Raw genomic sequence first — 16,574 nt, forward strand, 5'->3', positions numbered from 1 at the left:
CAAACAATTTAGACCTCGACGAAAGTAGGTCAATTTTTCAATTGTTTCGTCCTCTATAAGCTTACTATAACTTTCAAATCGTGTACCGATCTATCAATGTTTGTTAATTTCTTCTGTTTCTCCTTTCTATTTTCTCTACGCTGTCCTAATGTGCTTCAATTACTATGATCAATTCTACGTAAATTGTCCTACAAAAAAAATGTCAAGACATGAAATATTCCGGATTAAGTTATGTTGCATAAATTGTTATATACTTTTAAATACTTACAAAGTTATTCGAAAAAAGGTAGAGTAGTGTACACACATTACACAATTCAAGAAAGTAATGTTAACCCTTACGGCTCTAAATACTCCGGGCCGAAAGGGTCCGTAGGGACAGCGCGCGGCTAGCGCTTATGGTCTTTATGACTTATGACTTATCTTTATGACGAGTATAAACGCATATCTGCGTCCCTCGGCCACAACGGCGACTTTCGTCAAACGCATACATGCGTCCATAGAGCCCTAAGGGTTAACTAGTGAACTATCGCAACCACCAGATGCGTTTTCCCGAAAAAATCAATAGACAAAGCAATAAATAACAATAAACAACAATAAATGACAATAAATAACAAAATAAAGAACAGTAAAGAATCATGAAATTGTAATTGCAGTTTCATGTGCATTCGATTGAATTTAACTATGTAATCCACCCACGCGAGGTTATCGACTTCCTAAGGCAGCCATTGAAAGCGAAGATCTCGTTCTCTTCGCAAATTGGAGGATTCATCGCGGTTCGTTATCGTTCGAGCTTTAATTACAAGCTGAAACGAGCCAAGAGAAACGAGACAGGCCTCTCTCGAAGACGCAGCTACCCGAGATTGATAAACAATTAATTATGTCGACCGTGTCACACGAAAGGTGTGAAACCAATACGTGACCCAGATCATCGCGTAGCTCTCTCGATTGCAGACGATGCGTATTAAAATGATCAAAGGCTTCGCGATGCTACTTTTCTTACGGAGGCCGGTGATCAATTGTACTCATTAAACGTTAATTGTGTTTCTGGGAATTAATGTGTTGATAACGAGTCTGTAATTTGAGCATTATGGGAGGACGCTGTGCGTTCGATCGAAAACGATCTTGTCTGCTCTTTCGTTACGACAATGAATAGACTTAGTCGCGCGGATCATTGTATACTGCGTTCTCTAGTAATTTAATGCACAGGACATTTTCGTTTCAAACTGTTGTTATGTTTTACTGCACTAATCCAATATACGTTATAAAGTACAGTTCGGGACTACCTAGTCGTGTTTTATGGCGGCGGGATGCCATAAATCATGTCCCTCATGTGCTTGGGACCTCTGAAATTGCCTACGGCGTGGGCCTGTCACCCGTACTTTTTTTAAATCCACTTTTAAATCAGGTATTGGCGACTTGTCGATGACCGCGCGCGGCCCGGGAATCTCTGAAAGGATTCGCGGTGCCACCTCCTCGGTCCCAACCGTCGTTCCTTGCGACTCCGCGTCACTGCCATGGGCCCATCGCGATTAGGCAGCCCTTTGCAACATCCACCCTTGAGTCGAAGGGGTAGAGAGGACCGAGGTGACGTCGATGGTGACTTTCGGTTTTCCCAGCAGAACAAGATTAGAATTAGAACAGAACAAATATAGAATAGAAGATATCAGAATTAGAAATATAGCAACATACATTTGGGCTCCAAAAACACGCGTCCACTTTCAACTGTTGTATTTGTGCGAAACAACCTTCGGCGAAATAAATAAGTTTAACTTCGAACAAGTGTTGGTAGATTCTCCGATTTTGAACAAGAACCCGCATTTTCTTGGAAAACTCTTCCGTTGTGTCGTGCCGAAATAACATTTTGGTAGCAGCTACTCCTCCACGACATAACACTGTAATTTCTGCATTTTTTTAACATAATATTCTACTGGCTCAAAACTAAGAAAATGACAAAAATATCGACCTTTTCGAAGTGTCACCCCTTAAGAAAAATGAGACGAGCGTCTTCCAATTCCCAGGGCAAGGTGAAACACTGGGCTGTTGCTCTCGGTCTAGAACACCGTGAACGTATTGGATTTCTATTTCCTGTATACACAGGAGAACGCACGCACATGAAGTGCACACTCCCTCTCCTCTCTCTCTCTCTCCGCCCCTCTTTCTTTCCCCTCGTTTCTTCTTCAAGAGGGATATTATGAGAACGATGCGGGATATTTCAGCGAACGTGCAAAAGTTCGACGGAAATGAGCCGTCCACTCACGATTGGATGAGACTGGACGCTACCTTCGGAATCTCGTTATCCTCGGAACGTTCCTCGAACACAAAGTGCTTCGTGAACATCCTCTTTACCACGCCTAACTTGATAACGCGATGTTAGCCTTATCTAATAATTACAATCAACAACTAACCTAACGTGCGAACTAACCGAGCGGAAATAACAAAAAAATTGTCGCGAGTCGATCTTTATAACGAAGTAAATCATGTTCTACTGTCTTCTGCTATGTTCTAGCTTCCACTAGCTTCGAGTCTCTACCATCTTCTAGCTTTCTACAGGGTGTGAACAAAAGTCTATCACTTTACGGAAATCTTGTTCTAAACAAGACTATTCATGGCAGCTCTACCTTATCGATTCCGCAAGAAAGATATCTTTGGACAGACAGAAGTGTTATGCAGCTGCATATTGCAGGTGTGTAGCTGCAGAGGAATCGTTCACCTTTCGCCTTCCTGTCCAACATCGACCAGAAAAGTTCCCTGACGTGTCCCGGTCGCGAGAATCGGCCTGTAGAACAACTTCGACACGCAACGCATCATTTAACTAGTTATTCGAGGCAGGCGCGCGAGTTAGGCGTGTCTGGGAAAAAAGAGTTAACGCATGGGACAGGGCAGGACTGTTAAAAGTGCAAGTGCCGCGGAAGCAGGAAGCTGCACGCGATCGGATAAATAAACGAGCCGAGGATACGTGCTCGGTGAAATCGCTCCAAAATAGCTGAATACATTAGATATTTTCGTAAAACATACATTACAAATACAAATAGATTTAACTATATTATAAGCAATTAGAGAACGAATTCAACTTTTAGAATCCACGATTCCCGGAGCTTATCGCAATTTTCTGAAGTGTTACGCAGCTAGCTGCTGTTTTTCGTAGGACTGTACCGTGATTCGCGAATCTTATTGAAAATTTTCTCATTTGCATTGCAACCTGGGTATACCGCGCGTGCATGACGAGAGAAAGTTTCCCCCGACTGGAAGATAATGCGTTAGATCGGCGATTCCGGTTGTTCGGTTAATTGTGCTCGTGTCGCTTTCACAGTTTTTGCTTGCTTAGATCGTGACGGCCTTCGCCGTGAATCCCGGCGTTTGTCTTCATTAATCCCGCGTACTAATTCAATCCGATTCCCTCGTCTAATTACCGGTGTGCACCGGGCATAGTTACCGAGTATTGTTCTAATAATTGCTTAATTTCGCGTCCGGCCGTAGTCCCCAGCAATTATCGAGCCTCTGTCTTTGAATAGTACTCGCCGGCAACGATTAACCCGAAAGAAAGCTCAGCGGCCCTGACTCACCAAAACCGTAGCATTGTTTTTTAACGGTGTCGTAAAATTGATGAAGAAAGAGTGTGCTTACGTTTGAATCCAAAGAGGTTAACGATACGACGAACGGATCCCAAGGTCAACCGTTTCTCCTTAGATGGATTAATACTTTTTTAATGCGACGATAAAAACAGCGTTTTACTGGAGACGGCCAAAAGACAAAATAACTGGACAACTCGTTTACGAGTATTTTTGTTGCTCAATGTTGCCTCTTAGTCGATATTACTGCCTTAATTGAAATGGCAAATAACGTGGCATGCGAATCACAATTAGGGGAGAATAGATTTTTGAAATACTCAATACACTATGAATATAAAACCTGATAATAAAATTCTCTGGTGCAGCAAATGTATCGTTGCCTGGCACCAAAAGGATTAAAATGTTTGCAGATTTTATGCATTTATAACGAAGAGGAACAAGCGAAATATAAAACAATTTCAACTTCCTACCGAACGTAATTTAATCCGATTTGCAATTTAATTAGAATACTATGCACATGTAGATCTAATCAACTCCAATTCCTTCCAATTGTAGCAACAAATTTCGCTGCTATACAGAACCTAGTTATTAGCGTGTGGCAGAAGTACCAGCTTGGGATAAGGGATGAAATATTAGAATCTAGTCCTGTGAAAACAAAAGTTTCCCTCGAGTTCCTGGGGGAAGAAGCCGGGAAAACGGCAGACGGGGGCCCGCGGGGCAGCGACTGCAGCGAGGAAATAAATTCCGCGTGAACATCATAAAGGGTGCAGTACAGTTTCCCGGGGCCCGGTTATATTCTCGGGAAACGATTTTGGCGTGAGAATGCCATAAAACGGCGCGCTGCCGACTGTCTAGACTCGAGTTCCACATAAATAGTGCAATACGTGGCTTCGATCGATCTTACTGTCCGCCCGATAAACCGTAGTTTTCACCGCGACGACATCCGCGAGCGGACAGGTCAACGGCCTGTGACGGATAATTGAGAATCGCTCGGTTAATAATTAGCAGGCGATCTGCCAATGCGGATTGGAAGAAACGTGGCATTTGTAACGCACCGCTGCCAGCTTTTATTCTAGCCAGACCAATTTAGCGCGGCGCGCACGATATACACGTGTGCACCGCGTAACACCGTAGAACATGAGCTCCGCAGATTTTTTTCTGTGCGGTTTCTAATTACTAGATTATAAGAGCTCGTAGCTACACAACGAGCAGAGAAACCGATGGGGTTCGCGTTTTAAGGAATCTCCGTTCCTAGCCGATTTTAACACCGGGTTTACGGAACATTAAAAGCGTTTTACGCTGCTTCGCAACGATAACAAAACAACACGTTGCATATATAGCGCATATTTATATGTTTATAATTTCTTTATTACTAGCCTTCGTTTTATTTCTGCATTTTTATTCTTTTTCTTTCATTTGTCGAAGGCACTAAGTAAGATTATATAGCAATATAAGCACTGCGACACATGTTCCGCTATAATGTTCAGGTGAAACGTAATATGTAGATTTTTAATCATTTAAAATTATACACCGTTATATACTAGTATTGTGTAATTAATATCTTACATAGACTGACATTTATTTGCGTTGGTGCACTTAGATGTCCGAAATTGTTATTTGCCCTTTCTTTTCTTAACACTTTCAAAATCGTTGCCAGTCATTTACCACAAGTGTTGAATAGAGTATGCGAGAGAGGAATTGTAACATTTATTTGCATTAAGTGCGTATGGGGATATTATGTCATCGTTATTTATACTAGGATGCAGGAGGATCAACGAGAAATTTATTAATATATCCAGGTATTTCAGCATCGCGTCCGTCAACCTTGCTTCGTTCATTTGCTATATTCGACTATTTTTAACTTTCGTTACAGCAACCCTCCACTCGTATACATATAACCAACGCCGCTTTCCTTCGTTGATCGTGAAAATTTTGAAGGGAACCGAAAACGAGGCCAGTGCTAGGAAAATATAACAGTGAATTAATTACAGACGCTCGTTAGCCGAATTCCAATCAACGGAACACGATCAAATATCTCACAATAATATTTGACCAAAATACATATATCAAATTATTAATTGTAATAATTGTACTCCCGAAACAATCCACTTATACTATTCAAAACAACTGCAAACACAATGACCAATTCCTTTGATACAACTATTAATTATCTACTTTCTCAAAAATTCCATTTACGAGCAAGGAAGATTTAAATCTGGTACCGTTGATTACTTTAAATGTTATAATATTATTTTAAATATTCAAAGCGCACAGAACCCACTTCGTAATTGTAAATAACTAACGAAATCAAACAGAATAAAGTGATGAATATGGCAATCGATTTTCAAACGTGACCACCGCATCTATGTCAATGAAGACTCTTTGTGGATTGATAAGGTAGCCATTTCCACTAAACTATCTTTCATGCTTGCTATTATTACAAATCCACCGTTTATTGCTCCATCTTGAAAGCAATAACCGCCAAATAGAGCAGCATTGTTACACCCTTGATTTCAGGTAGAATTATCCATGAATTACCAAGGTCGAAGGACAATTACATGTATTGTAACCTAGCATAGACAAAAACCATACGTTTATATTTTAACCCACTCAATGGAAATCAGAGTTGAACATTATTCGAATCATTTACTATCACGTTATTCGTAGATAACTTATTTGCAAATAATTTTAGTTGAAAAAATTTAGAAGTATGAAAAAAATGAAAGATAGACCACGAGTGCCAATTTTACGATCACTTTTACAAAAATGTATAATATATAATGCCGGTGTGAGTAGTAATAACGAATACAAATCTTATTCTTATTCGAATAACTAAAGTTATTCGTTACTCGCGAATAACGAATACAAATTTTATTCTTATTCATTATTCGTCAATCGAATGAAGTTTGCCTGACTCTGATGGGAACGTATCCAATGGTATTAAATCTCCATTAATGACTTTTCGAAAGTTACGTACAAACTCTTCGAAAAGGAAGAAACATTGCTTACAATAAACAAGAAGGTCGGACATATAAATTTTCAATTCTTCAGAAACAACATTACGAAGAGTCGAGGCTTCTCTCTACGTTTGTGTATAGTAAACTTGATCAACTCTACCACTAAATGTCATACATCACTAATTACCCGCAACAACAGATCTATTTGTCATCCGCCAAAATTTGAACTACTACCGTATCCCCTTTTCCACCATCTCACGCTCATTATACACTCATTTATCCCATGTTTTACGGTACAATACAACGAATAAAACAAACTAATTAAACGTCCACTTTCCTTAGATACAACTTCGTGTAAAGGTAGTTCACTCGCGATTAAATGTAACATCGATTTAATAGCCATCGTTTAATACGCAGTAGAAACTGCTTTATCCGAACATTATCGTATTTTAACAGACACAGAAACAACATGCTTAGAAACGTTATTTACTGTTCGAAAGTTCCGTGGTCGACACTGTTCCATGGATCTATCGATTTCTGTAGATCTAATCCCGCAAACCGGTAACGGTGTCCATACTGTTCTAATTCTATTCTCTATGAGTGAGACGCACATTATTACCCCGTATCGTTAAAACCGGATGTACAGATATTTCGAAAGGAGTATATATTGTGAATTGTGCTGCTTACCTTACGAACATCCGCCACGAGGATTTTTCGAGTCACCGACCTACGTTACACTGGATCATCTTCGGTCTCAACCTGTAAGAACGCGTTTCTCCTTTCACACGCGTTTGCGGCTCACAGACCCCACCGGACAGAAACACACTTCCTTTTTCTGCGACGGATTTCCTTCTGCGAGTATACACGCGAAAGGGAAATTTTCGTGGGTAAAAATAACACCGGTGGCGAGACGCCCGGGGAAGAGATCTGCCTCCTACCGTTGTCGTTCGAAAACTCATGGTGCCCAGCAGCTTGATGCGGTCGTGTGCTCCTCCTCCCCACTCCCATGGAGTTAATCGTGGTGTAGAAACCTCTCGTGTTGTTCGTATTTCGAACCTGACGCCCCGTGTACTTACACTCCGGGGACACACGTATACAGCCATGCATGTATATCCCGTGTACAAGCACCTACACTAATCCGGGAAAGTTAGCTGCACGTGTACATGGGAGAAGACGTTCTTAAATTTCACACCCGTAGAGGATGAGATCGATACTTCTCTTCTAGGGACGTTTCTTTTTCTTTAATTCACACGTGTCCACGTTTACCCCGTGAAAAATGTATTGTTAATAAAAACGTAAATGGTCTTTTCAACTTTTATTTCCATGGGCTTCGAACATTTTCATCACGTTCGATCAATTAAGCAATCTTTGTTCTGCTTCGATCTCTAATTAAATTTTCAAATATCTTCCTCTAACTTTGATCGCACAAGCCTCAGCAACCAAACTGTATATGTATTCTTTTCAACCCTAATTTTGTGTATCATGATAGAATGGTAGAGAGACGAAACAATGATTTATGATCCATAACATACCCATGTGTGAAATAAAGTTTAGAATATACTATGTACATGAAAGTATTATTTTGTTTCTGTTCAAAATTCAAATGTCTAATTGAAGGAATTCGTTGGAATGGTATAATCATAGGTTATACTAATTTTACGCGGGAAAACAACGGAACGCGTTTCGTTTCCAATCGAACTGCTCTGTATCGATTTCATCCTCGATATACATAGCAACACTAAATTTAGAATGATTTTTCAATATCGTTAAATAAATTTTGAACACGCCATGCGGGTTTATCAAAAAATTCATAGCAAAGAGCCGACATTATGGTATTAAACATTCACAGACAGTGAGGGTAAGTTACACAGCATGAAATTGCCTGATTGTGCACTACGTTACAATCGCTGTGTAAATTTAGTCTAACCTTTAGACAGAATTTGTTAATTTATTTCAGTTTTTATGAAATTGAATGGGAAAATGAAAATCTGTATCGCAAGTTTTTCAAACAGAGCACATTTCAAATATGACAATCTAGCATCATGATAAGTAATAAAACAAATACCAGATAAAAGTTGAAATGTTTTTCATAATTGTACATAGTAGGGTTTCTTACCAAGTCATCCTGGGAGTTACATATGATTTTTGCATACCCCATCGCACTCGGTATTCTTTCAGAATGCAAAAGACCTTTATACTGGTTTCCCTCTCTTTTGGATGCCCCCTTTGCCCTTCGATACACGCGACTTGTTCTCTGCAACACACTTCCATGAATAACTAACATGACAGACGAGGATACTCTATTAGAATAGTAGGCGGGACCTTAGGGCGCCTCATGCAAACACTCCTATGTACTTACATACAGACGCTAGTTTCCAGTGCTAAACATAATATTGTTTTTATAGAACGTTGTACATAACAAGAATTTTTTACAGAATTAAAGAAATGATCTATATTATTGCATCTTGTATTGAACAACAACGCTGATTAGATATTAAAAATGCGTTAAATTATTTTTTGCGATTTTACAAAATTTCGTCTGTTCAAACCGAAATTTTGTACCGTTTAGTGAAACTCAATTATCGATTGAGTTATTTTGTTCATTCCGTGTCAAATATTAAATCATCGATAATCTTCTAACGAACTTCCGGTTTTTTGGTACATGCAATGTAGAGGAAACACGTACAGGAAACTATTTAATATTCGACGAACTCGTACACATGTAGGTACATACTTAATAATACACCATCGACAACATGACGAAATTTACGAGTTTTTCTATAAATATATATTTAATCAGAATCGCAAGGTAACTTATTACTCCTTCAGTATCAGAATCTATAAAACATATGTATATGTACGTTTTCAACAATGGATAAAAAAGTTCTTCTCACATGATTTTCATATGAAACTGTAATCATAAACATAAGTTAAATATAAACCAGGCATAGCTGTAAATACTTATTAATTATCTGAAATATTTTTATCCTGCAATGCAGAGTTTACTTTAATTATAGCAATATTGATTTTGTAAGTGTAACGAGTAAACACGACACATAACAAATAACAATTTGTAACAACCTCTAAATGTGTTAATAAGATTGGCAGAATATTCTCGAACAATTTACGAATTATTTTATGACAAAAAACGGTATTTGTTGATAAACATGAAATAAAAGAAAATACATACGATTTCTAAACGTTCTTAAACATCGGACGTCGACGTAGTCAGTTCCGTTAGTACGGCGCTTCAGTCACATCAACGCGACTACATAATATCCGGCCACGTTAAAATAGCTTGTTTGGATAAAATTTTGGCCGGAGCCTAGATCGACGAATAAAACGTCGAGGTTTATAAACCTATTTAAGCTTTAATGTATGTAGAATAGCGTGTAAACAGCAATATAAACAGATTAACAAAAATGGACTACTGGTCGATCTACTTGCTATTAGTTTCCCTGTTCGGTACGATATTACGCACTGGTGGTGTTGAGTTAACCTTCGAACTTCCAGATAATGAGAAACAGTGTTTCTTTCAAGATATCACAAAGAATGAGACGGCAATGTTGGAATTTCAGGTACGTCTTTGCGTACTATTAAACAAATACTTTTCTTAATAATGCGCAATTATGAAACTGTGCGTATAACCAGTTTCATTCATTATGACGCGATAGTATTAGCCACGTTCACATTTTGACTGTGAACTGTCATGAATTATCAGCGATCGCACTGGCATTGAAGTTTTTGTTATATTGCTACTGTATTTTATAAGTGCATATGTTAATATCGTTTTTCAGGTCGTGACAGGCGGACAGTACGATGTAGATGTATCCTTAGAAGCACCAAATAAAGAAATTATCTTCCAACAAATTAAGACTCAGTTTGATTCGCATCAATTTACAGCTGCTATGACAGGAGCGTATAAGGCCTGTTTTAGCAATGAGTTTTCTACATTTTCACACAAGCTAGTCTACATGGACTTCCGTGTGGGTGATCAGGCGCCTTTGGCTGGTCTCGGAGAACATGTAACTGTCATGACTCAGGTAATACATAGATTAATCTTAAAGTTGAATATCTTTGTTTAAAATTAGATACTGCAATTAATGATTTTGTTTAGATGGAGTCTTCAGTGAAAGAAGTACATACACATCTGAATAAAATTCTAGACTACCAAAAACATCATCAAATAAGGGAAGCACAAGGCCGTAAACGTGCAGAGGATCTGAATGATCATGTGTTGAAATGGTCAATTGTAGAAACATTTACCATTATCACTATAGGTGTGGTGCAGGTGTATATTTTGAAGACATTCTTCACAGAGAGGAAACCCTAGCGCATTCACTAGTGTACTTGCGAATGACAGTATTTTTTTTGCTCACAATAAAATACCGTCTCCGTCTGAGCGATGTGATAATTACGTCATAAACGAGCTCCAATTACCAGTTATGGTGCCATGGTAACATCGGCCAGTTGTTTCGGATGTGTTGGCTTTCCTTCAGACATCATGAAATAACTCTATATCAAACAGACGGAACATTCTAACAAGAATAAATTCTGTTCACTTGTGTATGAAAATGTGTATGCTCGTTCATGTGTGTATTATTTGGACATTAAGTTATAGGAAGGATAGGCTGTTTTAGAATGGGTACCTGCTCTACCGAGAGCTTTAACAGGCAACAGTCGGGACTGTTATATTGTCTTATCTTTTCTTATACGAAATTTTTAAGTTATAATTATACTTTGCTACTGGCAGTGTAACGGACATTACCGCGAAAGAAGAAACACATTTTTTCTTACTGTGAATCTGTAATATAATAAATTAAAATATCTGCGCGAATGGCTATGTTTACCTTTACGATCATTTATTCTCCTTATGTTTAATAATTGTACAATAAGTATGTTCCTAAATTGAACTTAATCGATACCAAGAAAAATATTTCACTGTTGGAGACAATGGAAGTTGTATAAAAGTTTTTTGTCAATAGGCATATTTTATATAAGTATTCAATACCTTCATTGTTAAAGAAAAAATGCATTCGCATATCAGAAATTTGTATGTACAAGAAACGTAACAAAATAAATCGTAAACTTTCTTTCCATATCATAATATTGGAATTATTGATTCGTCAAAAAAATGTACCTTAATATTCAGAATGTACTATAATTAATCTCAATTTTTTAAAAATAATTTAGTGTACATCTGACCACTGCAATTGTTGTTAATGTGCATTGATCAAAATTTGAATACGTGGCACGTATTTCTGTTTATCATATGATGTTCTATAGATTTAAATTCCGCCTTACCGGAAATACGTAAGGCACATGTCATTAAGACAGCCGGTGTCGTATCTTAGTAGTTGTAATCACTCCGTAACGTTGTAACCACTCCGTAACGTTGTAACACTGTAACCTAAAACCGACAGCTGTTATAACCTACAGAGAAACAGACAGGGGAAAATTGAATTGGTTGTTTATAAGCATTTTCAATTATGGAGGTAAATTTAGTAAATTTGACCCCTTAACGCTTAGATATTATAGACATTTATAGTCTAAAAATAAATAAATCTTTTTGCACAATTCGATGTTCTGTAGATACTATACATTGTTTATTTATTCTACACACACTGCACGATAAAAAGTTAAAATTAACCATAGCATATTGTAATAAGAAACGAAAACTGTTTTTTAGGAACAAAACTTTTCTATCACTATTGATACTAGAAAATTATTAGATTGGTTAATAAGCAGGCGACATTGCAATAAGGATTGGCATACAAAGGTTTTAGTTATTAGAGAAAAAATTAATAATGCCATTCAAGATATGCCTGAACATGATGATATTGCTAAATTATTATCTGGAACATGTAAGTAGTATACGGACTATGCATACAACCTTTTAATACTTCATTAATAATTTCTCTAATCAATTTGCATATGATTAAATATATAAAATTGTTTATGTATTTTTAGATATAAACTACTTTCACTGTTTAAAAATAGTGGAAATATTAAAAGAGACAGAGGCTGATTCAAAAAATGTTTTTGGAAGGTATGGCTCGCAAAGAATGAAAGATTGGCAAGAAATAGTTAAGGCATATGAAAAAGATAATGTGTACTTAGCAGAAGTAGCACAAATTCTTATTAGAAATGTCAAATATGAAGTGCCTAGCACTAAGAAACAAATTCAAAAATTGGAACAGATGCAAACTGTAAGTAATGATATTAGATTTATATATTTTCATTGTGTTAAAATCAGCATATATACAGGACTTTGAGAAGAAGGAAGCAGAGTTTAAGAAATTAGAGAATGCAGCTCAGTCAGAGTTTGATGCATCTTGCAAACAATTATGCATTGATGGCAATCATATCAAACAGGAACTAGCTGAAAAAGTAAAAGAATTACCAGAGGTTTATGAGAAAATTGCGAAAGAATCCAAATCAATACAAAAAGCCATAGAATTTTATTGTGCTTTTGTTAATTACACTCTAGGTAGATTGCATGATGATGGTTGTGTTCCGATGTTGAAATATGTAATTGGTAAGCTCAAACTTAGTTATGGAAATTTAATATGCAATAAGTTTGATATTTTCTAACGAAGTCTAATATATGTATATATTTATTAGATAAAGGCAACACTACCACGTATGAATGGATTTATGGCGAACCTCCATTATCAATTAATGAACCACCTTTAGATATAAATACTGATAATGACGATTTAGAAAGTAAAAAAGCTGAAGACACAGAAAATATTGTACGTAGATTCTGAATGGATCATGGAATTGTATTTCAATCTATCAGTTTTATCATTTATTAAATTATAGGAAATTGATTTTGGGGATTTCAACTTGAATGCAGACATAGATTGGGGTGGTGATATTAATTTGGAAAATGGGGCAGAAATTGATTGGGGTGAAGAGAATGTGGAGGAAGTTGCACCTGCAGATGGTATAGATTTCAATGTTTCCTTGGAAGAATCTGGTATAGTCGTGGAAGCAGCTGGTATTGAAGGTGGAGTGGCTAACGGTACCGAAGCGTACAAAATTCTTGACAATCCATCTACTAGAAATGATTTTATTAATCAGTTATATGAGGTATTTACCGTTACTCGTTCCTACTTAATCCATACCAATAATTAAAATTTTTCTGAACTGTCCATTTCTGTGCAGTTGGAAGCATTCCTTATACTACGATTACACGAATTAAAATCCGACGATGACATGAATTTTCTAAGCTTTAGTCAAATTCATGACTCGTCTTCTGTTCTGCAGTATTCGAATCTAAAAAACACTCAAAATATGTTAGACAGTGTAGAAGCTATTTTATCCCAGATGCTGAACCCAGTAGTTCAACACCTACATAACATTAAACATTTTCCGAGGTAAATAAATGAGAGGGATATTATTTTTACACAATAGTCAAATAATACTAACATATCATTCCCTTTTAACAGTTATATAGATATGTTTTCTACAACCTTGAAACAGAAGCTAAGTTTAGTTGACAAAATGAGAGCATTGCAAAATGCAATGAAACAGAAAAGGGAAAATGCCGTGAAAGAAGTGGAGGCGCTTCAACCCCTTTTACAATGTATTATACAAAGGACAAAGGAGTTACAAGAAAAGGTGTCTATAACGTTCTTTCATATTGTAAATATTTCTTCAATAATTTGTTCTTCATTTATTTACAGATAGAACAAGATATTTCAAAGAAGTACAAAAACAGAGATGTACATTTAACCGGAGTCGTTAATATTGTAAAATAATTCATATTACAAAAAGAATGTTGTTAATAGAGTATTATTTTTGTGCATAGTTTATTACACAAAGTTTTATACTTCAAAGTAAATTCTAATAAATCATATATATATATTTCATTATAAATATATCTTGTTCCTTCACTCGTGTTGGGTGTAAGTGTTGCAACATGTACAAAATAATCGTGTGATCTTTGGTATATTAACGCAATATATAAATTAATTTTCCATGTTAGTATTTATATTCATTGTAATCCTGTTAATAATCACATGGTCATGAACAAATTCTGAACCAATCTCCAAGGTGACGAGGTGCATACGGCTTTAGTCGTTGGACAAGGATAACGTTTCAGACACTCCGCGAACGACCGATCGCATTCGCATAACCGTTGAGAACATGACCCAGATCCTCCCCAGCTTCCGTGCTCAACAGCTGTAAAATAAATGGGGCTAATAATTATAGAATCGAAAATAATTTGGAAGCTGCAAAAATCCGATGGACTGTACCGCAAACCGGCTTGTAGCCATGATAACACCTCCAATAATATGGTACAAAGTATTCTGAAAACATCGGACAATCTGTAGCATCGTAGCACCAGTCATGCATTTTACAACACCTGGAAAAGGCAATGTTCAGTTTCAGATTAACTATAGTAAACAATTTCCTGAATTTTTTTGGCATTTTCTCCATCTTGGAGCATCTAACTCTAATCTCTAGAGTAAAAGTAAACTGCGTGTTATTTTGGATTTAGTAAAATTATTAAAATAAGGATAAAGTTTCTATATTTCTTTTGTTCTTAAGAATTGATTCAGATAATTCTTATTTTACATAAAGATCAGCAGTCTACTTTTGAGGTTCAATACATTTATTGTTGAATGATGTAGACGGAAATTACCTGTCTATGCCGTCTATAACATATCCTGCACCCAGAAAGCCACAATAACACCCATATCCTTTATAAGATAAAGGATTGCATCCAGTTGCACAGACCAGCATATTGTAAAGATGTATTACTCCTCTTTTAATCCTTTTATGCGACAATGTCTCTTCATTATGTATCCTAAAACATCCCGTATCTTCTACTAGACCGTGTACGAGATTTCTCAATGAATTTATTCAGATATTTCGAGAAACTAGACTCACACTAATTGGTAATCCCCCGTATCATTATGGGTGAAATTAGCAAAAGGCAGCTCCTGCGTATAAATATTTGTGTTTTGTTGTTGCATTGGCATCGAGCCCCATGATTCTTCAAGTTGATCCTCATAAAGATTTCCGTTGTGCCATCCATCGTCTATGTAATTAGCGGATAGCTCGTCTTTGTTCGATCTCAGCGTTTTGCTGTTCGCGATCTTTTGGATGTTCGGTGGATTCCTTGCTGCGTGTTTAAAATCATATTAACATAAATTTCATTAATAGACATGAATATTGTTAATAATTCTAATCATGAATTAATATTTGTTCTCTTTTTATACATTGTCTATCGATTGGTTTGGTAGCGCGTGTGCTCGAAAGCGCATATTTTTCCGAGTTTTCTCACCCGTGCATTCGTTCGTTTCACGCTAGTTGCACCGTGATCTTGCGAAGTGAGCCACACTTCCGTCTACAGTGTGCCACACGATGCGCTTATGACACTGAAAATGTCTGGTAATCGTGTCAACAATCCAGATTCGTGATTTACCGATCGATTTTTATTCTCTGTTTTCTATGGTTTTTTAAATGATCGTATTAGGGTTTCTAATATTACGTACCACGACTATCACTAAAAGGCGATGACACGAGTATCACAAATGACAAGATGAAGAAGATCCTCCACTGAATCATCGGCTGCAACATTCCAGGCCCATGAAGAATCAGCGCGGCGTTTATCCTTTTACGCTTCATTGATTGATACGGTTTCATCTCATATCAGCTACGAGCCGTTCCTAATTCGTCCCATGTAATATGAACCAATAGTCCAGGCTTCATAGGATCGTCTGGAATCGCAGGAAAGCTCATCGTTCGACGCGCATTTGCAGGCTTTCCAGTCAATCACGTTACAACGAAATATTTGAACACTTCCAAAGCTTCGGGCTGAATTGTTTTAACACTTTCAAATTTCCTTTATAGCCAACCATTCAAATCATCGCCGGCGAATTCCTTGGACTGTTAGTTCTATTAGAACAATATCCCGGACTCGTTCATTCAAATAAGAAGACAAATTCTAAATTGCATTTAAGAAAGCTGCACAACTATTATCGTTATACTAGACACTGATCCGAAAAAATCCAGCGACGGCCACCTAAGAAGT

General features: G+C 37.1%; 4 protein-coding genes across 4 annotated transcripts in view; 2 read left to right on the forward strand and 2 right to left on the reverse strand.

Moving 5' to 3' along the window:
• Positions 1 to 7,276, reverse strand: part of LOC144469657 (uncharacterized) — a 50,250-nt gene extending 42,974 nt beyond the window's left edge. The window contains exon 1 of the mRNA XM_078180155.1: positions 7,214 to 7,276. The gene's annotated coding sequence lies outside the window, so the exon portion shown is untranslated. The remainder of the gene's footprint in view (positions 1 to 7,213) is intronic.
• Positions 7,277 to 9,794: 2,518 nt separating this feature from the next.
• LOC144470261 (transmembrane emp24 domain-containing protein 7) lies at positions 9,795 to 11,363 on the forward strand. The gene is made up of 3 exons (XM_078181209.1): positions 9,795 to 10,104; positions 10,324 to 10,569; positions 10,644 to 11,363. Exons 1-3 carry the CDS (start codon positions 9,949 to 9,951, stop codon positions 10,857 to 10,859), a joined length of 618 nt encoding a protein of 205 aa, XP_078037335.1. The 5' UTR covers positions 9,795 to 9,948; the 3' UTR covers positions 10,860 to 11,363.
• Positions 11,364 to 11,883: 520 nt separating this feature from the next.
• On the forward strand, positions 11,884 to 14,356 carry LOC144469790 (CDK5 regulatory subunit-associated protein 3). Its single transcript, XM_078180420.1, has 9 exons — positions 11,884 to 12,021; positions 12,216 to 12,390; positions 12,497 to 12,735; positions 12,794 to 13,064; positions 13,151 to 13,281; positions 13,352 to 13,621; positions 13,697 to 13,908; positions 13,981 to 14,152; positions 14,218 to 14,356. Exons 1-9 carry the CDS (start codon positions 12,016 to 12,018, stop codon positions 14,290 to 14,292), a joined length of 1,551 nt encoding a protein of 516 aa, XP_078036546.1. The 5' UTR covers positions 11,884 to 12,015; the 3' UTR covers positions 14,293 to 14,356.
• A 129-nt stretch (positions 14,357 to 14,485) lies between these two features.
• LOC144469791 (uncharacterized) lies at positions 14,486 to 16,501 on the reverse strand. Its single transcript, XM_078180422.1, has 5 exons — positions 16,036 to 16,501; positions 15,428 to 15,662; positions 15,180 to 15,344; positions 14,791 to 14,900; positions 14,486 to 14,716 (listed from the first exon to the last, which is right to left on the reverse strand). Exons 1-5 carry the CDS (start codon positions 16,184 to 16,186, stop codon positions 14,550 to 14,552), a joined length of 828 nt encoding a protein of 275 aa, XP_078036548.1. The 5' UTR covers positions 16,187 to 16,501; the 3' UTR covers positions 14,486 to 14,549.
• Positions 16,502 to 16,574: the final 73 nt, after the last annotated feature.

The sequence above is a fragment of the Augochlora pura genome, chromosome 5 (assembly GCF_028453695.1).
Source record: "Augochlora pura isolate Apur16 chromosome 5, APUR_v2.2.1, whole genome shotgun sequence".
Taxonomy (NCBI): Eukaryota; Metazoa; Arthropoda; class Insecta; order Hymenoptera; family Halictidae; genus Augochlora; species Augochlora pura.

Coding starts and splice junctions, on each gene's coding strand:
- LOC144470261 (XM_078181209.1), top strand. CDS start 9,949: ATGGACTACTGGTCGATCTACTTGCTATTAGTTTCCCTGTTCGGTACG. Junction 10,105..10,323: donor CGGCAATGTTGGAATTTCAG/GTACGTCTTTGC, acceptor ATCGTTTTTCAG/GTCGTGACAGGCGGACAGTA. Junction 10,570..10,643: donor ATGTAACTGTCATGACTCAG/GTAATACATAGA, acceptor GATTTTGTTTAG/ATGGAGTCTTCAGTGAAAGA.
- LOC144469790 (XM_078180420.1), top strand. Junction 12,736..12,793: donor AATTGGAACAGATGCAAACT/GTAAGTAATGAT, acceptor GCATATATACAG/GACTTTGAGAAGAAGGAAGC. Junction 13,065..13,150: donor GATGTTGAAATATGTAATTG/GTAAGCTCAAAC, acceptor TATATTTATTAG/ATAAAGGCAACACTACCACG.
- LOC144469791 (XM_078180422.1), bottom strand. CDS start 16,186: ATGAAACCGTATCAATCAATGAAGCGTAAAAGGATAAACGCCGCGCTG. Junction 15,663..16,035: donor GCCTTTTAGTGATAGTCGTG/GTACGTAATATT, acceptor TTAAACACGCAG/CAAGGAATCCACCGAACATC. Junction 14,717..14,790: donor TGGCTACAAGCCGGTTTGCG/GTACAGTCCATC, acceptor TTTATTTTACAG/CTGTTGAGCACGGAAGCTGG.